Genomic DNA, 25,289 nt, shown 5'->3' with positions numbered 1-25,289 from the left:
CCACTGGCACTTATCCATGTTGTATAGCTTTAAGTTCTTGGAGCACATGGAAAGCAACTGGATACTCAGTCTTTGATAATTTTCAAATTAATCAAGTCTTTGTTTCACCAGGATGCTGTAATTCAAACATCTCTGATTTAAGAGAATCAGCTCAAATTGTTATGTGTAATTGCTGCTTTATCTCATTTCCCTTTTGATGAGGTTCTGATTAAGCAAGTGCAAATTTTCAAAGGACTTTTTAATGACATTTTCTAGATATATTTTTGTATTTTTTTTTTAATCTGTGTCTGTGTTCAGAAAAATGTGAATGGTAATCATTTGACCAAGGTCAACTTTTCCTGCTCAGTAGAATAGGGTAGCAGAAGGCCATGCATGCTTTTTCATGCAGAGATCCTGGTCATTGTGCATCTTCTGATGACATGGATGGTAGATCCTGATGTAATTGGTATTACAGTGAGCTTGGTCACTAATGTTAGATTACATTGTCCATGTGGGCCTTATGCTGTACCTTTTAATTGTTGATTGCTCAGGCTTTGCTTTGAAGAAGCACAGTATGATCTGTGTCATTTTTCTTTTTGTCCCTGTGGGCAATTGTAAATTTCTGCAATTGCTTTGACTGGAATAAATGTATTCATTAATACTCTACTTAGTACATAGGTAGTGCTTATTCCATCTTTTATGTCCTCCTAGCCTGTTCCCTGGGAGTGGAACATCCTCAAGTGGGAGAGGAAAACAAGTAGCTGAAGACATTTAAAACAGGTCCTATATTTCAGCAGTTGTGAGCATAAGAGGAAAGGGGAAAAACCTTTTAAAGTCACAAAGGCATCACAAAAGCACTCCTGTGTGGACCACTAGGGAAAGGCCAGCTTTTATAGATTAATCCAGTCATAAAGGAGAGTTTTATTTCAGAAGGGTGCCAAATATTAAGTCTGATAATGGACATACATTAAATGCAGGTAACAGCTTAACTATTGCAAAACATGTGGAAGGAATAAAGGAACATGAAGACTTGTCTCAGTTTGTAAAGATTGACATCCTCGCTGCATGATGCTTCAGAGCTCACGAGCATCTTAGGTCTCTTCCTTCCCATCCTATCCATTACTTACATCTGTAACATATCAGTTCAGCTCAATCTGAATGCAGAGATGATTGAGTGATTTCATAATCAAAATTTGCAAAAAGCTAAACTGAAAGGACTTCTCTAAAACCACAGGGTTTTTACATAAAATTCAAAAAAAGAGCTCTTTGTACAAAAGAATCTTTTAGGTAATTATATTGCTTCCATACAGAAAAGTAGTCTCCTGTGGATCATACAGGTGTCATTCATATATGTACAATAAGCATGTATGTATGAATGATATATATGTATATATACTGTTTTCTAACAGGAACCAGATTTAGCAAGGGTTGCAGGCAACTTTATTATACCTGAATCTGTAAGTGTGCCCAGACATATTTACAATAGATTGTATAGCCCTAAATGCCTGTTATACTGGTATTGTTCTCAGTAGTTCTGCTGTTCTCAGTTGTTTCTTCCAACCAGTTCTAAACTATTGTGTAGTACTGTTATGCTTATGTCTTATAGCATTTTACCTCAAGTGAATCAATGATGTAAAAGGTCAACAGTCAATAAATCAAAAAAATTAAAATGTTCACATCACAGAAGTTAAACTTGATACCTCATTTATTTAGAAAATGTTGTGCCTTATTAATTCTTTCCAGGAATTATGTGTCCATACTTCACACTGAATTTTAAAATCACAAACATTTTCTACACCATCTACCTCTTATTGCATCTGCAGAAAACACTTGGTGTGAAAAATATTACTAGTATCTAGTAAGCATTAATACAGGAGTCATATAACTGGCCATTTTTTTAAAACTTTACTGTATTTTAGACAGAACAGCAGCACACCGTCACCCATCTCCAGTATGTAGCTTGGCCTGATCATGGCGTTCCTGATGACTCCATGGACTTCTTGGAGTTTGTGACCTGTATGAGACCAAAGAGAGTAAAGAACGAGCCAGTTCTTGTTCACTGCAGGTACTTAAGTTTTAAACCTCTGATTATAGATCCTTGAATGAGATGAAAATGTTAAACTGTGCAATACGAGCATGTACTGCTGATGATGGAAACACTGATGTTATAGCTAAAGGAAGAGTTTACTTTGTCTCCATTTCTTCTGCAACCTTTTGGTGAAATGGCTTAGTCACATAATTATCACAGATCTGATAATCTGCAATTTAGTTTGTTTTCTGATTTTTATCCTCTACCACTGTTGTAATCTCATTTGAATGGTACTGCTAAAATTATTTTCCTGCTGTTCAAGTGTGTGTTGTCATAAAAACAGTCAATTAGATTTTACCTTTTTTAAAACAAAAATATCAAACATGTACAGTTTGAGCAGTTTAATTGTTTAAAAATGGATCTACTTTAGGTGAGGTTTTAGTTTTATTTATATTTTAAAATATTTTCTTTTTAGTGATTATCAGAAAATATTATTGAAGTTGCTGTTAAAAATAAACTTTGCACTCTCTTTGAATTTTACTAGGGTCTTCCTGTAATTTCCAAGGCTGTCCTACTATTAAGACTGTGATATGAATTTGGTGTATTGCAAAAACCTAGTTTTATAGACTATTTTCCTGTTGTGTTTCACAGTGCAGGAATCGGTCGCACTGGTGTGTTGGTCACTATGGAAACAGCCATGTGCTTAATTGAAAGGAACCAACCTGTTTATCCACTGGATATTGTACGGAAAATGCGAGACCAGAGAGCTATGATGGTGCAAACATCAGTAAGTGATGGAGAGGAAGCATCATTTTCTGTATATATACTGCACTTTTCAAGTTATAAAACAGGCCCAAAATTTTTATAAAGGATCTAGTAGTATGAGTCTTCAGTTGCTATTATATATCAAACTTCATAATTTTAGCATAATGCAGCGTGGTGGCAAAGGCTGCTTTGCTAATGAGGTATATATTTTTCTATTTTTAAAATATTTCTTATCTTGCCATGAAAAAATAATTGATTTTGGTACATTGTAAGTAGTTAGAATGCCCAAAGTCAGACTTGTACTGATCATCTGTTCCCGGTCCTTTGTCTAAATTCTCTGCAAGGAGCTGGAGTAAATTTTTGCTTTTTATTCTAGTACAGAACACCATAGGAAGTTATTAAGTTGAAGGTAAAATCAAAGTGTTTGTGGCCTGGTTTGAAAAGAAGGAAGTGGCTTTTCAAAAGGCCACTTTAGAGTAGAAATTCTATAAGAACATATAGATGTTTTTAAAATTTTGCAACTACCCAGTTGGAAAAAAACTAAGGGCAAGTTGTGTTGCACCAGTAACAGAAACATGAAAGTAGATGGCAATTTTAAGATGAAAATGAGACAACGTGAGTTTGCCATTTTTTGTCAGCTTTGGAAATGAACATATTGACATTAGAGACTGATGAGGGATGAGAGATTGTTCTTTCTTTAGGAGAGGCTGGATGACAAGAATTCCGAGTGTGGGTTATCTTGGAGAGCTAAATGCCCTATGAGAAATGAAAGTAAGGGGGTTTAGACACAGAAAGCCAACAATTAAATCGGGCATTTCTGTCTCGTCCTACAAATAAAATGCCTGAAATGCATTGAAATCAAATCCATTTGATCGCAAAAAAAGTTAACTTAAAAAGACAAATTCTATTCATTAACAGTCAATGACTGCAGGAATTAGCATTATGACTAGATGTGGGGGAAATCTTGGATCATCAAAGGGCATAAAAGTGTCAGGATCTGCAGCTGCCTGTGTACCATTAGAGTGCTCAGTGAACAGAGCTTGTCCATGCATGCTGCTGGGACTCGTGTTCATTGCAGCAGGAGTGCCCCCTCCGGAAGAGGGTCGGGACTGTGTGGTTGAAAGGCAGTGGTTTGAAGGGTGCCCTGCCTGTTCCTTGCTGAAGTGGAAGCTGAGCTGGTGACAAAGGTGGTCACAAGATGAAGAATACTAGTTTCCAGTTTAAGGAAGCTGAGTGTTAACTTCTGGAGTTGCACCTGTCTGTACCCCTCAGTTTCTAAAATCACCCAAACAAGTTCAAGCTTCAACATTCTAGAAGTGGTCCTCTCCTTGAGAATCAGATGTAAAAACCTGAAGTAAACGTCAGCTTGCCAGAAGACTGAATCCCTTTTGTTACAATAGAAATCAGCCAGAATTGTCCTTTCAATCCACGCTTTGACATAACTGAAGAATACAGGAAATAGTAATAAATACAGTTACAGTCAGACTCCTGGTGTGGAAAACGAATATCTACAATAGGATTCTTTACCTTGCTTGCTGGGTTACACAGTTTGCTGTCAGCACAATCAGGAGAGGGATGATCTGTAGCAGCAATACTGTGAAACTAAATTCGTTTGTTATTTCTGAGGGCAGGTACTGTTGTGAACAGCCACTGAGCAAAATTGGCATACTGTGCTGTAAATGAGACACAGAAGCAAGCATTCAACTGTGAGAAAACAGAGTACCAGAGAGCTGCATGTTAATATTTCGATCTATCCTGTGTGCTCTATCGCAGTCCCATGCCTGCATTCCAGCTAGCCTCACTCCTCATATTTGAGATCCCGCTTAGGGTGTCTGGGAGAAGCTGTTAGAGATTATTCAGTTGTAAAATAAAGGGATTGTTCAGTTTTAATAGCTTTGCCTAAAGTGTTTTGAGCTGCCTTGTGAGGATTGTGTGTGTGCTCCAATTCTAAGGTGATATGATTTGCCAGATACGTGTCGTGACAGGGCATATTCAAAAAGAATGGATGATCAGAGCTATTTTCTGGTTAGTTTAGTGTCTGTTGTTAACCATGTGGAAGCTGTAGCCTCTCAAAAAACAGTAATGTTGTTACTACGAGCAGCAAAAAAGCTTTAAGCAAAATGATGAAACTATAACAAAGTTGGTGTAACTGGCCTTTCATTAAAAAGAAGAAAGATTAACAAGATTAACCAATAAAGAGAAATTAGGTATCTAAGCAATGCGGAATACAGTGCTTAGGATGTACATAATAGAAGTAGCTACCAGCTGAGTGAGCAGTAAGAATACATGCAACAGATAAGAGCAAAGAAAACAAGTAGTCAGAGATTGAGTCAGAGGAAGTAATGGTGAAGTGCTCATTCTTTTATTTGTTCAGTCACTTGATCACACAAGTTAACAGAAGTATTGAACAGAGAGCTAAATACCACACCTGGTTTATTCAGGCAGTAGAAATATAGAAATGACAGTAACAGTGAAGAGACAAGTCAAGGTAATTAAGAAATAAGAACAAAGTGATATTGAAGGTGGGAGTAATTGACTGAAAGGTTGAAAGAAAAGCCAGGAAAATCAAGATGCAGAAAACTAATTTCCACCTTCCTTTTTTCCTTTACGTTTTTCTGTACTTAAAAGAAAATGTATTGTGTTATGTTATGGACAAGAGTAACATTCCTAATTGCTGGTATATAAAGGCAACCTAAGGTGCTTCCCAGTCACAATGTTATCTGTTAGCCCTGCCCTTCGGGAGATGGTGGGAGAATGTTTCCAGACACTTCAGAAGAGTTGATGGGAGCTGACAATACAAGGGCAGCTGGGAGAATACTTCAAAGATGGAAAAAAGGGATATGAAAAATGTGAAGCTTTGCTTCTCTGAATATATGATGTGGAACTTTGGAGAAAAGGGTTCATTTTGGGGTTTTGACAATAGTACTTTCACAGAAGAAGTGAGGATGCTTTGATCTTCGCAAGTTCTTTTAATTTTCAATCATCTTGTGTTCTCAGGATTGTGTTAGTCAAATATTTATTCAGGCTACCTGGATTTTTAGTTCTGCACTAATCCTATTGATAATGTCTCCTTGTATCACTTTTTAGGAAGAGGCTTACAGGCTAACTGTTTTTAACAAATAGTTACATTACAAGGACATGGAAGAGCTAGTCTTTGTAGTAGTGTAATGCAGAAAAGAAACTCTAATTTGTGAAGACTTTAAGATTTAATTGAGATCAAAATGTTGGGTGAAGAGAAGAATTAATGTGGCTGCTGATCTTCAAAAATATTAATTTGAAAGGGTTTGATCCCCTTCTGTTACAAAAGGAGATATGTGGTCAGATCAAAAATTGAAAATAAAGTGACTCCTGCAGTACTGTAGGTGGTTTGGAAAAAAAAAACATAAGGGTTTCAGTTAGGTAGTTGCACCTATAGATCCTATATGTCAATTTTAAATGTGCCCAGTAATATGTAACTGCAGGATTGGCAAGCTCAGAATACTCATAATAATCAGATAACTACCACCCCCCCCCAAAACAGATGAGATGTATAAAGAAGGTAAATATCAAGTTAAATTTAGTCAAAAGTCATGCATAGTTTTTACAAATAATTCATTTTCCCTGAAAATTAAGCACATATTATTTTAGTTTGGGGAACTATATTTTCCTTGGTGTGTGATTTTTTTTTTTTAGTGCTTGTCCTTCAAGGAAGAGTAAATGTCAGCTTTGTTTACTGTGAACACAGATAGAAGAGTAGGATTTTCTCCTCCCATCCTTGTTGCTTCTCTCCTGTCATTGCTCAAGAAAGCAGGAAGCTGTGGAACTGTTAGTCCTGTTCAATAATACTGTCTAATCAGCAGTTTAACTGAACATCCATAAATGTTTTTGTGTTTTCTTTCCTCCACAGAGTCAATACAAATTTGTTTGTGAAGCTATTCTTCGTGTTTACAAAGAAGGATTAGTTCGACCACTGGATTCCAGTTAGTACAGCAGTGAAGGATGATTTTTTTTTTTTTTTTTTGCCTAAAAAACCTGCTCTTTAAGCAAAGCAAGGGCTTGTTTTTGAAAGCAACTAAAACGGACTAGAAGCCCATGAAAAGACAGATGAGCACATTTGAACTGTGGCACTTTAAATTTCTCAAGAAGATTGCTAAATCATGTACAGTATAACAAAGTCACATAGATAAAAATATGACAGCAATTGTGTGTAATATGCTTTATTCACATAGAAAATCATAAACAATCATGGAAACCTTAACACATCTTTTACTGCCTTAAAACACCCTTTACTTTGGAAGTTACAAAGTTCCTTGTGTTTCCTTTGAAATAGCAAAAGGAAAACTACTATTGAAATTATTCATCTTAAGAAGGTATATTTGTTTCATATGAAAGTTCATTGAAGGTGAATATTTATAACTTTCTTATTGGGATACTAAATATCCATGGAACTCTAACCTTGACTAAAAGGCTGACAAAGAGCTTTAAAGGCTAATGCATAACTACTGTACACTGAGCTGGAGAAATTTAGTATTCAGTTACCATAAATCTATTAGTGAGTATGCCAGCTGTTATAATATGCTGCTTAGAAATCACATCTACTGTATGTGATGTGAAAATAATGCTGCATTTAGGCATTTATGCAGATGGTACAGTCTACATCTTCTGTTGATGAATTTTATTTGCAACTTGCCCTTTTGACAGTGACCTACTTTTTACAGTTTTAGTTATTACACCCCTTTTCTTCTGTTTCTGCTCTCCATCTCCTTTATACTTTTCACTGCTGTTTCTGTATGTGGACTGTAAACATTTTAACTTAAAATTAGGTTTAATTCTTTGTCACGTTTGTTTCCATGTGTATTTATGAGTTCTCAGATGTAAATGTGGATTAATGTTGCACACAAGTACTAGATTTTGACTTACTGTATATGCAAAGTAGTCTAATCCAATACTGGAAGAAAAATTACTACTGAACCCATCAAATATGTTGCTGCTATTTCAAGGTGTGAAGCTTACAAGGGCACAGGTGTTGCTAGTGTTCAGATGGTGATAAAATGTTGACTTGCTGCCCTCCAGCAAAGCGCTCTTATCCAGCGAAACACGACTCCCTTTTGCAAGAGTTCTCCAGATTTACTGTGTTTCGTGCTTATACAGAAATGCAGTTAAATTCACCTGAAGATTTACATAGAAAGAGAGAATGAATTTGTACATTGATGAATAATTCACCCTAAGGTACACTGGTCTCTGTTTCATTTCAGATGGGAGAATTGGACTTTCTGAACAGTATAACCACATTTGTATAATGTTAAATTATTTTGTGTGTGCTTTTTGATTACCCTGAGATAGTTATTAATTTTTTAATAGTGTTTAAAAAATATTCTAAGGGACTGTTTAAAACTCTGTTATTTAAAAAATTAGTCCTAAATAGGGAAAAATTTTTATGAGGCATATTAGCCAGATGTTTATATGTATAAAAGAGAAAACTAGATAATTTTTTTTCAGAGAGATATATATGCACACACATATTCAGATGTATTTTAGAATTATGGTTTGTATTATGGATATTATCATTTATAACTGGAGTTTCATTATAGAAACTATCACAGCTGTACAATATGCATCTCTCATGTTACTGGAAGACTATGTTTTTTCCCCCCAGGAGGTAACTAGGAAGTGCATGTCGGATGAGCTAAATTGCTGACTTGTCTTTTGCAATCTTGGTCCTCTCTCCAAGATTACATTTTTAGCTATAGCTGAAGAAGATATCTGGTTACTATTTATTGATCAAAAGAGTTTTAATTGAGATGTGCAGAATAGTTGGCAACATGGAAACCTTCTTGGTTTTGTTAGGTTGAACAGTGAATAAGTTTGTACTCATCTTTACATAGTGCATTCCAAATTTCACTTTGACTGGAGTTTTCTGTAATCTTTTGGATCATTGTCATATTGCTTGATTGGGCATAGATAAAAAAACAAAAGACTGGTTCACTCTTATCTTGCTAAATTGTATCAGGTAGTTCAATCAGTCTGTGAATCCAAATGTAAAATTATAATGGACATCCACATATTACTTGGGAAGCTTTGTTACGTGTGTGCCTGTCTGTTAAAACATAACTTTTTTTTTTTTTTTTTAAGTTTTCCTGTGCCCAGGTCTCAGAGTCATCCTTTGCAGTTGGCATGACTTGCATTTAATAGTTTGTCAAGAAGTGAAAAAAGGCAAGAAAATAAATTGTAAGAAAATACTTAGAGCATCTTTGTGACATCCGTGTCTTTCATGGAAGAACTCACAGTTTCTTTGTGTTCAAGGTTATTCCTATATTCCAATTGCTATTTATGTTTCTTTATGTTTAATATGTACTTACCAAAGCACTGTAAATGTATTTCTCATATAACTTCAGCCTCAATATACATGGTATAGGCTTGATTTGGGTTAATACGTGTGCATTTAAAGGGTGACTGTCATATTGTGACAACAAATGCTGCTCTTGTTTTGGTAAACTTGGATAGGTTTGGTAATGCCATTGGGGACTACCATCTTGGATTTTAATAACTTGTTTGAAATTGCTGGCCACAGAGAGAATACTCAAAGCTATATAAATAGTAATCTCTATAGGTTTTTTGTTTGTTTTTTTTTTTTTTTTAATACCTTAGAGGAAATATTAACTAGACAAGTATCTTGTATATTGTGTCCATCTTTATTTCAGTCTTGCTGAGTTTTGCACAGGTACCTGTGGAGTGCATAGGGGAGAATTGAAGGGGTTTTGTCTTCTCTCTGTAGTGTGTGATGACTTTGCACTGAATGAAGCATGCCTTAGATCTGATCTTGCAGTGAAAGCATAATTATGAAAACATCTTACCACGGGCTTTTGTTTTCACAAAAATTAAAAAATCACGAAGATATAGATTTAATTGATAGGTTTGGGGGGATTTTGGTGGGAGTTAAAACTCATGAGCAAAACGTTTTGAATTGTCAAGCAGTTGGCAAGTGGTAGAAAATGCTGTGAAGAAAAGATTCTGTATAACCTTCATAAACATTTTACCCTTGATTTCTCCTGTGCTGGTATGGTCGTGAAAATAAGTATTCAAAATGTCTGATGTGGTGGTGGATGAAGAGGGAGCAATAAAACCCTTGACGTTTTCATCACTGTGAAATACACTAATATTTATTTCTGCAGAATTAAACAAATTTAAACTTAGTGGTTTTATATTTGATGTGGAAGTAACTGCCTATTCAGCATGTCTTCAGAAATCTCACAGGGGAACACTTCTGAGACAGAAGTGAAAGGGATGGTCTTGCTATTTGTTAAAAATAAGAAAAACAGTGCCCTAAACCATGAATGCCTTTTGTATAACCAGATGTATGAAATACAAGTCATTAAAATACAACCAAACCTTGAATAGTGGTGGTGTTTTGCAAAAAAAAAAAAAAAAAAAAAAGAAAAAAAAAATGTAATCTAGGGGTTTGCTTTTAATTATCCTGTGTTTTATGTGTTGATACTAAATTATATCCAGTCAAAGTGTACCCACAAATTCAGCAATAAGTCTTCATACACACTCAGTTTTTTAACTGATGTTTTTCCCCTCATATTTCCTACTATGCAGTACTTGGTTAAATATATATGTATTTTAAAAGAACTCTAATTCTGAACTGTGTAATGAACTTTGCATTGGCTTTATTACAAGTCTAGTATGATACTTTTTTACAAAAAAGCTCTTCCCTGTAGACAGTATTCTTTTGTCAGACTAAATGCATAAATGTTAAAAATAGATGCACATGGTTCTTATTCAGTCAATTATAATTTAAACATAGTTATTTCACTGATTATGACTTTATTTTTCTATCCTGAAAGGAAGCATTTAAGTACAAGTTTATTTGATTTTTTCAGCCTTTCAAGAAAATATGGGCTGGGAAATGTTTGTATTTTGATTAGTAACCTGCAACCAGTCTACTCGGTTAAAAGCCTTTCTTACTTGAAGCTATCTAGAAGGTAAAGTTTTCATTAAATATTTTGTTCAAAGGTCAGGTGAATGATTAATTCATTATATAAAACAATGTTTTGATTATATGGGTTTCTTGCATTTAAGTTCTGACACTGATAGTGCTCAGCCATCTCAAATGTCTGTTTTAACTGTAGTATACATTAACAGTTTAAATATCCCAGTCTAATGCAATATTATTTAGTCTTAGTGTACTTTAACACTATCTAAGCTTCAAACAGTAGCATCTACAGTCACTGAAGCCTGTCATTCTAAAGAAAACATTTCTCTGAATCAAAAGAAGTAGTACCACATAGTATGAATGGATTTAACCATTTTTCAGCTCAGACTAACTCTGTGACAGTAGCATTCTTACCACTCATATAAATAGCAAATGTTGAGGATAATATTATAGGGAAAAAAGAAGATGTATGGACTGTAGGAGACCAGGAAATATTGTTATCTTTTTTTTTTTTTTTAAGACAAATTCATCTCAAGAGGGGACATTTGCTTGCAAACTACTTGGATAAGAGTAGTTTTAATTTGTGCTTTATTTTGGGTTTAGCTGCAGGTTAACCTTTAATTAAAAGTTGTATGTAAAATATTAAAGTGTTTATTTTAATAGACATTAGTGAAACACTTCAGTTTACTATTAACTGTTTAACTTCTGTTTACTTGACTTACATGATTTTGTTTCTTGAAATGTCATTGTTTTGCCTTATAAAATCACTTTGAGGTTTCCTACAATTGTTAAACTGTCTCAGACATGCAAAGTGATGATACTGTTGCTTAAGAAAGGATTTTTTTTTTCACTTGCTAAAGGGGCAGTGTGGTGTTCAGACCAGTCTCAAACTGATCTCTCTTCTAACCAGTGCTGCTAGCAGTGGTAGAGATCATAAAGATATATGGAAAAGCATGTAAGAAATCTTCTCCTCGTGGCAAATAAGACCTGGGTTTAACTTAAATATAAAAAGAAAAGAAATCAAACATTGTGAACATGAAAATGCTTTTAACAGATAAAGTAGGGGTGGAAAATATATAATTTTTTTACTCTTTTTCCTTTAAAACACTTCTGTGTTTAAAACACTTCTGTGTTTTAAACACATCATTTCTCTTGGAACAATTTCTTTAGTAAAGACCTATACTGTTGGCCATGGGATTTAATTCTTGTCAAACCCACCGAGAAAATAATTTTAAGTGGAACATTTTCCTCATCTACTGGTTTGTGCTCTTAAGTCAGATTAAAAAAAAAAAAAACTTTTAAATATTTTCCTCTTAAAAACTATATTGTCTGTTTTCATTTGATGTCTTTTTCTGATACATGGATGAAACCTGCATTTGGCTGGGTAACTGTTGAGGTTGCCCTGCATGCTTAAGAGGAGTAAGATGCTTTGATAGGGCTATTAAACCCCTTACCTAACATCAGTTACCAACTTAAGCCAGAGTAGCATCATATTTCTATCAGCCTTTTGCAGAATAAACATTTTGTAAATAGTTCTTGGAGTTTGCACTCCCAAGCATCAGGAAGTAGTCTTTCACCAAGCTAGAATTTAAGCTTTAAAATAAAACAAAAAGCTAAAATCTAAATCTTCAAGTAAGAAATGACTATTTACCAAATTCTGTACAAAACATACCTTTTAAAGGGGAAAAAAAATAGCTTTTCCTACAAGATGCAAAGGTTAGCTGCTAGAAGTACCTTCTTAGTTGTGGGTGCAGCTTACCTAGTCATAAAGCAAATTGGCTCTCAGCTAGTGTGCAGTATGGCCACTGAAGCACAGAAATTGCATCATCAGGCCAAATGCCTCATTATTTGTCAACTTTCTTGCACATGGTTGGTTGCAATCCTGATTCAGGAAGTAAGGAAAAAGGGCTGCCTTCCTTTGGGAAAGGGACTGAAATATCCTGCACAGTAAATCCACAGCCTATATTGATCTCAGTGCAGTTGTACTTGTATTATCTAACCTGAGCAGTCTCGTTGAAAGTGAGATCAGGTGTACCTGTATGGGGTTGCAAGGATCTCAAAGTACTCCATTCCAAAACACCAGAAAGCTCAGCCCAGCAGTGTTCATTGCAGCAGGCTTCATTTGCTTCAGTTAAGCAGCAGGTGAGTGTGGCAGCATTTGGATTAGTCCTGATCAGTGCCCTTCTAATTCAGAGCTTTGCATACATGATTGAAAACTTAGGGTTTAGCAGGAGCTGAATTAGTGTCTGTAGAAATTAAGTGGGGAATTAGTATATATGCTCAAATGTAAATTTATTTCTAATCCAGGTTTTGCAAAATAAAAGATGAGTATCAGTGCTTACATTCCAGGAACCTGTGCAGTGAGCGCTAAACATAGTTTATTTAGGTTTTCACACTTCATTGTGTAACCTTAATAGAGAAATATAAGGTACATCATGGGGACAGCCCTATAAATGCTTTAAAAATCTGCCTGCCATTCATTCTCACAAATGATGCACTGGTTAAAACTGACCTTCATTACAACTGATATGGCAACATGTTTATAGCACTGGAATAAATTACACAACAGTTGGGAAAGCCAAAGTTGTTTGGGTTTTTTTGCAAGTTTTGAAGAAAATTTCACTATTCTAGTCACTAAGCTTGTATTTTCATATAAGTTCAGTTAGCATTTTTGTCAGAGAGTTTTGTCAGCAAAATCTTGGAAGGTAATATCCATTTAGGGACTCTGGCTGGAGGTTTTTAATTTTTTTTTTCTTTTCATGTAGCACTCTATAGTTTCTTCTAAGATCTTAGGTGCCAGTGCATTAAAGGAATAAAATAATGTTTTTGATGTATTTGGAAGGTAAGGAAAGAGATTATTTTGTAACCTACGCTGTACTTTTCTTTTAAATAATTTGAAATGTAAATTGATGTTGATATTACAAAGTTTAATTTATTGTTTAAAATTGTAGACACCTCTTGAATGTATAATTTTTCTTTTTTATTTTTATAGGAATAAAAAGTTGGTTAATGTTTTCAGTAGAGCTTTCTTGGGGTTTGGAACTGTTTTGAACAAAAATATAGCCACCATTTTATGCATATTGGTTATATGGCTAATGGTGAAATAATGGTGAAATAAAGCATTTTTGGGCTATATGGTTTTACTGTGGCTTATTCAAAAAGCAAATAAGAATTACATTCAAAAGTTACTGGTCTTTTTGATAGGAAGGGAATCATCTAAGAAATCACACATGGATCCAGCTTGAATTTTATGTGAGCAATCAAACATGTATGGGAAGTGTCTGGTCTATATACCACAGTAAAAAAAAAAGTCACAAACTCTTAGGAATATTTCACTTGCAACAAGTTTTATGAAAGAGGATTGTCTTGATTAATTAGGTGAATAAACCTTTACAGTCATGTCATGCAAGGCCACATAACCATTTGAGTGCAGATTTTCTTTTTTGCTCAAGTGCAGATTTTCTTTTTTGCTCCTATGTATGAAAACTGCAGCCTGTCCTTCCTTTTGGGATTTCACATGTTCTCAGGGTAGTCACCAGGCATGTCTGAGTAATCTTCTACACCGTCTGTTGCCCCATGGTGGTTATCACGTTTTCACAACAAATCAGAGACCTGTGATGCTGTTCTTGAGTTATTTCTGTTTACATGCATATTAAAATGCAAGTTCATAAGTTTCAAAATAGAGAACACATTGAATGAAACACTAACAGATGGATAGAGCATTGACCTGAAAATATGTTTGGGATTTCATTAAGAACTGGGATGGTTGTTGGCCAGCACTTTTTGCTGTTTACAAGGTGTGGCCTACTGATTAGTCTTTTCAAGCTTGAGGCTAATAACCCTTCATGATGAAGTTGTGAATTCAATAAAATGTCAGTGAAAGGAAGCACAAGGTCAAAACCACCTGTCTGGACAGCTCAGACATGGGGTATGTGTGCACACTGGAATCTCTTATAGGTACATAGAGGGCTATTCAAGATGAAGGCTTTGCTGGAAATCCAAATGAAGCAGTGCTGGTATCTTCACAGCTTGATAGCAAGATAGGGTGCAAGAAGGACCTTTTGGAGGAGATAAGGTAGAAGTAAACTTCAAGCTTGTAGCTGTATCATAGCTGATTGCTAGAGGGGAGAAGAGGGCTTTAACTTGCTGAGTGTTACATGTGATTTTTGGACATGAAGGTGTTCCATTCCTCCATACAAGCTTTAAAATTTTTATGGTACTGGCTACCCCACAGAGGAGTGAGGTGCTCCACTGGGAAGCCAAGAGTATGAAGAAGTGCCTTTATGTAACTCAGACTGCTAACAAGCAGTCACAGGCAAGAGAACCTCCCTTTTAACAGTCTTGCTTGAATTTGTAACAATTGGGAATATAAATGTCAAATGGCATTCCCCAGTATATATGTTATTTTCATGTCTAGCTTTTTCATGCCTTAGTTCAGTGATATGAACATTTTCAAGCAGTGACTCAATTTAGCTTATCTTCCTTGTGTACTCAAAGTAAAATATTTTAACTAATATAATAAAAGTATCAGTACCTGGTTTCATGTCCATTTGGGATTAAGTTCTTTTTTTTTTTTTTTTTTGTCAGTCCTAGTATAATGTAATTAATCAGGGTTTCATGTACTAAAAAATAAATATGCAAAGGTGGCATGTGCAAAAGCCAGTCTGCTAAGAAAACTTGTTTCTTCATTTTGAGTGGCAACATTCAAAGTTCACAATTTGTTTAAATGAACCCTTGTGAGAGTAACTGAAAGTCATTTGGGGAGACTGGGATCATTGCTGCTGGTCTCTGGGTTCAGAGCCAGTTCAAATTCCCAGGTCCATCTTCAGGAATAAGGGGCACCAATATTCTACTGGAGTGTGATAAAAGGCCATACTCCTCTGTGTACATGTACCCTTGTGTGGCCTGACACTGCTACTGGGGAACTCAAATAACTGCAACACTATTTTTTAAGCAAAGGTGTTCTGATTTACTTCTATTTCATTGAGTTTAGCATCCACCCACAAAAGATGCAACATCATTTATAACAGGAGCCTTCTAGTTCATCTGTGCATCAGGTGCAGTTTAAAAAAATTAGTTAATTGGCACTGATAGGAAAAGCTTTCCTCAGCACTAGCTGTCTCTCAAGCCCAAGGGTTAATTGCTCAAGGACAGCCGGGTTGCACTGGCACAAATGATGGTGTGAACTGGGGTGTCAGATGGTAATAAGAGGATGGAAAGGTGTGTGAAAATCCTCACTGTATACTTTGATGTAGCTCAATAGGAATGCTTATTGCTAATGGGTTTGTTCCTGCTTAAGTGTAATTTTGGCCTTCAGAGCTTTCTATGTCAGTCCAAATGCCCTGTTCTTTTAGACCTGATAAATTCTCATTTAAAGACTGAATGTTACTTCTTGCTAAGCATGAGAGTCCTCCGCTCTGATCTGGGTAACTCTGCTCACGCGTGGTCATACAAACGTCATGGAAATGTAGTGTAGCTCTTTAGCTTTGCATTCAATTTTACAGATTTCAAGTTAGCATAAGCTTGCTGCTTTCAAATGGGGCCAATTTGCTTATGTACAATACTTAGCCTAAAAGGATGCAGTGACTCCATCGTTCAGGTAACGTGCCAAAATCTGAAATACATTTTGCTTACAAAGTTACTTGTTGCTGCCTCCTGATTGCTTATGAGTGTTAATTTTTTTTCTTTTTTTTTTTTTTAAGAGTCAGGGCTTTGTTATTTTCATCTGTGCTGCTGGGTTGATTTTTCATTTGTTAAGTGATGTTTTTTGTGTTTTGTTTTGGGATTTTGGTTTGTTTTGGGCTTTTGGGTTTTTTTGTTTGGTTGGTTGGTTTGTTTTAGAAACACTATTACAAGAAAACCTCGCCATATTGTACTGCTGAGGACACTTGCATTTTGAATAGAGGATGTTGTTTTGTCCTCCATAAGAACAGCTCTCATTACTGTGATATTGCACCTCTGCTACCTCAGTAACTCTGCCTGCTCTATCAAATGAGATGTCAGCGCATGAGCAAATGTCTCAAGCTGTCTCAGTCACCCAGCTGTGAAACTGCCACCTCTGTAGGAACTCTTTCTTGTACAGTGGATATTTCCCCTACTTGGGTAAGAAAAGCAGGAAGTGAGGAGAACTTCCAGCTGAAGGTAAGTTAGGACCGAACATAGTCTAGATGCTCTGCAGGAAACCTACGGAACCCAAGTGTTACTAGACCTGCTAAAGACTGGAGGATAACCATTTACAAGGAGCTTCCTATGCTTCTTCATCCTCCCCATTCCCCTTGGATTTTTACTAAGGGAAACAGGCTCTCCATCTTCAGTCCCTGTGGCAAGAAGTGCCACAGCCAGTCTGAGCTCCCTTTCAAAGTCATCTGTTCTCTCATGGCCTGATGCAGGTCATGCTGGCTTTTTCCTGTTTGGCCTCTGTTATTCAATTTCACCCTCTATGGCAGCAACTGCTCAGAACTGGCCTGGCTTAAAACTCCTCAGCTGTGTAACTAAGAAGCTCCATCTTGGCAAGTGGTCTTATAGGAGTCTTAAAGATTTGTTTAAATGGCATTACTTTCAAATATTGTCTTTATCAAGGCAAGATAGGAAGGGGTATATATAGAGAGAGATAGATGTGTATGTGAGCACATATATAGAAAGAGAAAACAGAACATTTAAGTGAATAACAAAAGTAGCTCCAAAAATGGGCAGAGAACACATATATTCAGTTTTACATCTCAGCTATAGACAGCATTAAAAAAGGTCAGTCTAAAATGAAGCTGACCATACAGGTAATATAAATAATATGTATGAATAAGGAGTGGGTTTTTTTCTAGATTGCTACAGTAGTTTTTGTACTGAAGTAAAAACTTGATTCAAACTATTGAAAAAAAATCTGTATATAACCCGGTTTTATTATTTATATGCATAGGATTTTGCTTTTGTAGATTCCTGTAATACATGCATAATTTACTACTTCAAGTGACACTGAATCTTGCTTGCTTTATTGCCATCTGCATAAACTGTTTGCTCTTCTGTCATTACAAGGTTATGTAGATTGAGGATTATTTTAAGGGTAATGACTCAGGAAAGTGATTTCCTGGTATTTCAGGGAGTTTAGATGGCAGAGAATAGAGAAAATAAAATACTTTATGTAGCAATGATTACATTCAGTGTTTGATCAAGCACTGGTTTACATATCATGCCTTTTGCCTTAATTAAGCCAATTATTATTCAAGTTTGTAATCTGATGCAGTTAGGGCGCTTGATGGTGAGGAAGTAACTATCAAAGGCAATCCCACTTCCAATGAGCTTTCAGGTTAGTTCAGAGGAGAAACAGAGCAGTTTATACATGCACAGTCAACCAAGTGATGGTATGGAAACAGAGGTGTGACACAAGAGTTAAATATAGGAGAAAATAATTTCTTTAATAACTGCTCAATTACAGAAATGAGGCAGATATAACTTCAGCAGATATTTAAAGAGCAGAAGTTTAGCTGTGTGAACTGATGGAATTACCAAAGCATCCAAGTGCAAAGGGAATGATACTGCATGGAACCTGGATTATCCGAGTATAGCAAGCAAGAGAACATAAAGTCATAGAAACTGGAAGCACAGCACTGGCAACATGCCTTGAGAGGAAGCCCACAGTGCAGAGCCCTTTCTGCAAAGGGCTCTGTTCTCACTGTGTTCCTGTTGCTTCACAGAAATTATTCCTGCATGGAATTGGGCTAAATGTTTAAAATTCTTACTGAAAAAGGTTTTGGTAGATTTCATGCATTCCATGCTGGGGACAGTGGAAGGATGTAGCAAGAGCTGAAGTTCAGCAGAAGAGGATACATTTTTCTATAGCTCCCCACCGACGAGGTACTGTGTCTTATTGCCAAGCAAAATTTGTTTTGCTGTCGTGTGAGATGCAGTAATTTGTATTTCCCCCAAGGTCAGGTGCAGAATCTCATGGCCACAGAACAAAACTATTGGATGAGGGAAGAGATTTGAGGGCCAAGTTGTAGTCTGTCCATGCCAGGGCTGATGCCAGAATTGCCAGGCTGACAACCAGAATGATTTACCCATATTCTATGGGATGCCCTACCTGTGGAAAATACTCTGTGGAGCACAGTACTGGAAGATTTTCACACTAAAAACGATTGGATTGCTGGTGGTAAGGAAGCAATAGGTTTGGATGGCTGCGTCAGTACTAGGCAGTTTACAGATGGTGAAACATTTGTTTATCCCAGGATGAATTTTTCTCACCCTACTCAAGTGTGGCCAACTCGCTACCCTCTCAAAAAGAAAGATTTGTTGCAGAGCTGCACTCTGCTCCCCCTCTAGCAGTGGTTGTCCCTTCCTTATCCTAGTTTGCTCTCCTCCACCACTCACAACACATGTGCCTCCCCTGCACATGCAGCCTGCACTGCTAAATTCTGGTCATGCTGAGTGGGTAGAAGTGGGTGAGTTGCTGTTGTGCTGGAACAGATGGTGTCTGCAATGCAGCCACTAGTTATGTTCATGTGTTGTAGGAGATTGCTAAAGGAAAAGGGGAAAATTTAGAGGTTTTGTTGAAAAGCTTGGTTACTTTTCCCTTAATTATTTGGATTGGAACAATTGGAAAGTTGAGGTTAGTTTGTTGGGTTTTTCAGTGGCCAGTGGTTTTCAGTTGTTTGGTTTATTTAAATGATGTGTATTGAGCCAAGGTAATGCAAGGAGGAGAGGAATCCAACCAGTGATTTTTTGTGTCTTGGTAGCTTTCAGGTACCCAGATTTCTGAACCACAGTCCACAACTTCCTGGTGTTCCTATCTTCTTCTGTTATGTCCCCATCACTTATTGCAAACAGGACCCCTACTCAGGTCAGCTGTCCCTCATACCCCTGCCCAGCCTGATGCCATGGCCTGGAAGCTGCCCATGTTGCCTCACAAGGAAAAGCCTGCAGCCACCCACTAGGTTTCCCCTGTGGATCCCTGAAATCTCTCAGTCTCATGCCTCTCGCCAGAACTTCCCTAGGCCTATATGTCCATCCTCAGGCAGCTGCAGCACTGAGAATCTCTTTACCACCCCCTGCCCCAGGGGCTGACATGATGTGCCCCTGCCCCCAGAGACCACCCCCCTCCACGTGGGGTAATAATTCACATATATTGTATGGTTTTCACAGCTTAATTTTTCTTGCTGAGTGGTGTAAGGTAATTATCAGCCAGTTTCACATCTTAGATCTCTGCCCGCACCTCCCCACACTTGGCTGTGTGTGGATGGAGGCTGACAACTCTGCCTTTATGAAACCTTTCCTTGCTCAACCCCATGACTAATGCATGTAATTATTTTTAAAACTGCTCTGGATGCCACTGCAGTATGCTTTCATGTGCACACAGAAATGTGTATTTACATTCATCTGGCGTTTGTGAACCCCAGGTTTCCTTGTAAGCCTTATTCCTACTGTGCTGTTAAAGAAATACTTTGTAGCACCTGTGTCATGGTGGGGAGCTAACGTGAGTGATCTGGACAGCCAGACACACAAAGCAGTGACTGTAATATATACAAATAAAGAGAAACATTTAAAGAGATCTAATTTCATGGCACATTATTAAGCTCCTGTATTGCCAAAGTCCCCCGAGGTTCCTCTGTTTCACTCACCGGCCAATTTTTTCTCCTTTCCAAACCTAGCTGGATGTGGGGAAAAAAAGCCCAGCTCAAACCCAAAACGATGGAGAGGGGATCACAAAACAATCCCCAAATCATGCCCACAAGCCTTTCTCAGATTTTATATTCTGGTATGGCAGTGTGTTAAAAACTAAATTGATTCAATGAGGGTTTTATTAATGAGTTGGAGATGTTGGTTCCTTGTAACATGTTTGCTTACTGCAAGTTCACATATAATTAGATCATTGTTCCAGTGCCTTTCTAGGAGTTGCAATCGAAACCACTTGACCACTTGCTCTGTTATCACTGGACATTGAAGTAATTTTTTAAGGACCATTTTGCTTTTCTGTTTCCCATTACCAAGTGCCATTTTTTCTCCAAGTGCTCAACAAAAATTTCTGGTCATTCTGACATGTTCTTCCATAGGCTGATGAGCAATCTGGGTACATTTCCTCAGGTCTAATCAGTTAAAAAAGCTTTCAGGCATTTTATACCTTACCAGAGTACCCGATGGCTTGTTCTCTTCTGGTATCATCTTGGCTCTTTTACCCTTTTCCTGGGTGTTATTCTTCTGCCCATCCACTCCTAACTGTGTTCTTTTCAGTGCAAAGTAGAATGCATTGCTCCCTTCCCACTTCTCTATTTTCTTGCTAATGTATTCATTTACATACTTTCCTGGTGATGTTGCTGTTTTCTGGGCTTGTTCTGTGTCTTTGGCCTTTGATTTTACCCTCATAAATTCATGCTCTTCTGTCATGCTTCTCCTGAATAGCTTTCCCTATGTCCTATTTTTCTATTCTTCTCAAGTCTCGGGCTGTTTCGTAGCTCCTAGCAGAGCCAAGTTGCTCTCCTGCTATGCTTCCTCCACACTGGCAGAGCGTGTGTGTGTGTGTGTGCTTTTAATACTGTCTCTTCAGAGAGCTACTACCTATCCTCTGAACCTCCCTCTTCCCTTTAACTTCGCAGAAAATCATTCCCATCATATCCCAAGAAGCTTTTAAATCCCTTGCCTGTTTCATTGCTTTGTGTTCAGAAGGGAGAAGGTTACCAAAGTCTTCAGCTAATTACTTCTTTTTTTTTTAAGAAAACAAATTAAAACTCTCTACCTAATGCTGCTTGTTAGATGACCTGTAGCAGACCTCTTGTGTGTCCCAGGCTGCTTCTTTTATTTTCCTTAATAAGTAGAAATTTCTAGGTTTATCCTTTGTCCCGTCAGACTAAAAACAATATATATATATTTAAAAATTATTAATTGACATACCAAACGCATTATTTTACTCTTGTTTGCCCTTTCTAAACAGCTATAAATTTATTCCATAATAGTCCAGCCACAGATGTCACCTATTAAGCTTTTGGAATTCCAATTGCTTTGAAATCAATTGCTTTAACTCCTTTACTATTGGTCTGCTTCCTTTTTAAAGGGAAGCTTTCCTCAGGGTGTTTTTATTTTTAAAATAAATTAAATTAGTAAGTAGTAGTAGTAAGTTAGTAAATTTTGCTAAAATGTAGTCATTTTTGTTGAAAAGTAATTCTAGGAAAGCTGCTGGCTTTTTTTTGCACTCTCAGTGTGCACATGCTATGGAGCACAGAGGGAGCCTGATACCAAGGGATGGGAGAAGTCTCTGAGTGTGACAGTGAGGCAGGGAAAGCATTCTTGTGTCAGCAAGAGAATTTTGGGAAAGAAGAGACAGGGCTTCCTCCCTGAATAACCCTAACCTCTGTTCATATTTAACAAAAGAAGTCCAAACCTGCAAACAAACAAACAAACAAACAAACAAAACCAGCCCGCACCAAGAGCTCTGAGGTGGTTCATTCATGCAGGCCGATGAAGAAGCACACAGGAAACGGCTTGACATGTCCTGCTCACCACCTGAGCCTTCCAGCTGTCCTGGGCCCTAATGCTGCTCCAGCTTTAGCTCAGTGCAGGCTCCTCAGGAGCCTCCCTTGCTCCTCAGAGCACGTCTGCTGCTTGCTGATGATAGAGGAGGAAGCCCAGCAGTGACTGATGCAAGTGCTGGCAGTGCAGCCGGCACAGAAGCCTGAGGGAGCTGCTCTGTCTGGCCACAGCATTTGTCTTCTAGCTGTGCCTGCTCCGAAGGCTGCCCATCAGAGCTGAGAAGCAAATCTGCATTTTTGTTATTTAACCTCCTCTGTTTAGCACCAGCTAAGCATAAAGTCCCAAAAGGTTTCAGAAGAAGGTTATTGTGAATTAATGGGACTGTTTTCTTTTGCTTTGCACCCTACAGCATTGATTAACTCAAGCAAAATATGTCATCGTGACATTTTATTCTCTTCCTTGAAAATGGATCAAGGCAATTAGGAGGCTGGAGAAGCAGGCTACCTCAGCTGCATCCTGCCTCACCAGGGACTCCTACGAAATCTCTTGGCACTTTAGGACTGCTTGGATTTTATATGTGGTTTGTAGCTGGGTTTTTTTTTGCACATCAGTTTACTTTCACAATGAATCCAAGAACAATACAGATGGATTTCTGTAGTCACCATCACTTTCAAGGGGGCAATGTGGTAAGGCCTGCAGTGGTTGTTTAATGTCCCAATACATCTTTTCCCTCAGCTGGTGATGAAGCCATGAGCTGAGGAGCAACTCTGTGCACTAAAACCCACTTGCTGTCCAATCCACCTGGCCTGTCTGCTATTGATTCCTGATGGATAAAACAGGAAGACTACTTTGCTTGCTGTGCAAGGTGGTATTCTGAAAGCTGACCCAAATGATTTCCATCGACATTTCTGTTGGGTAAGTTGGGCTTTCACAATTATTGTGGAGAGTGCTAGCTATTCACAGGAGTAAAGAACTTTTCACTATGAGAAAGAGTACTTCCAATAAAACCAATGATTTTTAGTCAATCCAGATACCATAATGCTTCCTGAATTATATTTTAGCTTTTACCAGGCAGGCTCTCTTTCCTGACATTGCCCACGGGGAGCAGCAGTCTTCCTCCTACCTTATACCTAGTGAGGAATACTTTGTGTAAGCCTGAGTGGGAGCCCTAGTGTGCAAGAGAGACTAGTCTAAAAAATGACAAGGTACAGCTTTCATCAGGCCCTCAGTGGCACTTACAGCTAAAACCACTCCAGTATTTTTTTTTCCAACCCTGCTTTCATCTCATTTTCCATGAAAACTATTAACAGTGCAACTTTTTTCATCAAACATTTTCCCTCAGGCTAAAAATTCATTTGCTGCCCTCTTGAAATTTTTGGTTTTTTGGACCTCAGGGGAGAAATGTAATATCTGAGCCTGGGATACTGCAGTAGCACATGTACAATATTCTGACAAGAAATTGGAAAGTGAATCTATTGTATTTGCATCTCACAGCAGCTGACATTAATGAGCAAAGTTAAAATGAATCCAAGTGATATCATAGATTAATGATCAATACTTAAGCAGGTTGTTTACTTAGTAATCAGAAAGGCTAATGATGATTAATTCTGTCTGGAAATATGCTGGCCTGCAATAAGTAACATTTTTATCTCCTTGCATAAATGAATTATGTCTTAAAGCAGTGAAGGGCTTAAAACATAAACAATATCTTTCCTTCTAGCTGTGTGTATGCTTCTGGAAGCCTTAGAGACAGTCTGTGTTTTTTTGTTTTTTTTAAACAGCAATAAATGCTTTGAAAGCTAAGCCTGTTGGAACACTTGTGTGAACAGCAATTGGAAAGAGGAATGCTGTGAATAGAGCTGATCCAGAGCAGCAGTTTCAGCCTGGCATTGCCATTACCTGAATTGACTGCTGAGCAGTGCAGGTCCTTTTCCCTGCATTTATACAAGTGCTGAGTTGTTCCCCAGAGCCTGTGAGTGGGAATTGAGAGCCTCTGTGTTCCCTCTCCTTCCCCCTTTCCTTTCCCTGGTTTCTAGATGTCCACAGTGCCTTGAGAGAGCAGGGATGCATGTGTATCCTGAGGCAGCAAATGGGGGGTTCACAAAATCACTTAGGGCTACTTATTTTCCAGCCTCTGTGCACTTTGTGCCTGAAACTAAAATAACACTGAAGAAAACATCTGGAACTTGTCAGAGCAGGGAGATGAGCAGCTCCCACAGCAGTGTGGCACCCATAAAATGGATGCTCAGACAGCCCAGGCTACAATACATCCTTAGATTAGCATTTTCCCATCCAGTGGAGTGGGATGACATTTTCCCAGCTAGAGCTGGTGCCCAGGTGGATTCAGCAGCTCTTACAAAGGGACTTGCCAGGATTTAATCCAGCCAATCCTCTGGTTAGAGAGGAACAAAGAAAGGAGAGGCAAGACAGTCTGGGCCAGTGCACCAAGCAGAGCTGCAGCAAGGCCAGGCTCATCCCCTCTGTGAAGGGCAGGAGTGGCTCCAAGAGGGTGCCCATGAAATGCTGCCAGCAGGTAAAGCCAGCTGTGCTTTGAGCCTGCTGTCTGCGGTGTTTCACTCCTGGGAAGCTCCTCAGCAGCAGTCAGTGGTGGGATGGGCAAGGGGAGGCAGGGCATGAGTGGCACCACTGGCACCCGGTGAAGGTCAGAATCCTGCTGGGAAATGGTCACAGATTTAAAAGCCTGTAAGTGTGGAGAACACAGGTTTGCTACTCACGAGGATCGTTTCCTAGAGCGGAGGCTGCTTGAAAGGAGGGAAGAGCTGGCACTGCAGGCAATGTTGGGGATGTTGCTATGGCCACCAGTAAAGTGTCGGGGGGGGGGGGGCATGCAGGAGTGCAGAGCGGTGGCGATATGGCAGCTGCAAAGCAAACCTCTATGAATCATCTTGGGGATAGTCCCTGCTGATCAGCAGCACAGAGCAGCCCAGCCCCCAGCTGAAACCTCTGATGAAGTTCTACTGTTGTCTTGCTGCATGTGAGCACTGCACCCATGCTGCTGGAGCAAAGTGTAAAGAATGTGTGAGTGTATGTGTGGCCTGTGTCTGGGTTTGCTGCTGCAGTGTTGAAGGGGAATTTATTTAACAAGTGAAGCTATGGAAAATTTTTTGCCCCCTTTGGTCCTCTATAAGG

The 25,289-nt window shown here is 38.1% G+C and overlaps 1 protein-coding gene across 2 annotated transcripts in view; it reads left to right on the top strand.

Moving 5' to 3' along the window:
* Positions 1 to 10,147, top strand: part of PTPN3 (protein tyrosine phosphatase non-receptor type 3) — a 90,313-nt gene extending 80,166 nt beyond the window's left edge. For both annotated transcript variants that reach the window (XM_053959324.1, XM_053959316.1), the window contains exons 24-26: positions 1,899 to 2,044; positions 2,660 to 2,795; positions 6,660 to 10,147. In XM_053959324.1, coding sequence (XP_053815299.1) covers positions 1,899 to 2,044; positions 2,660 to 2,795; positions 6,660 to 6,737 — 360 coding nt within the window. In that variant the 3' untranslated portion in view covers positions 6,738 to 10,147. The remainder of the gene's footprint in view (positions 1 to 1,898; positions 2,045 to 2,659; positions 2,796 to 6,659) is intronic.
* Positions 10,148 to 25,289: the final 15,142 nt, after the last annotated feature.

The sequence above is a fragment of the Vidua chalybeata genome, chromosome 1 (assembly GCF_026979565.1).
Source record: "Vidua chalybeata isolate OUT-0048 chromosome 1, bVidCha1 merged haplotype, whole genome shotgun sequence".
NCBI classification, from domain to species: domain Eukaryota; kingdom Metazoa; phylum Chordata; class Aves; order Passeriformes; family Viduidae; genus Vidua; species Vidua chalybeata.
This window is presented reverse-complemented; position numbering and strand designations above follow the sequence as displayed.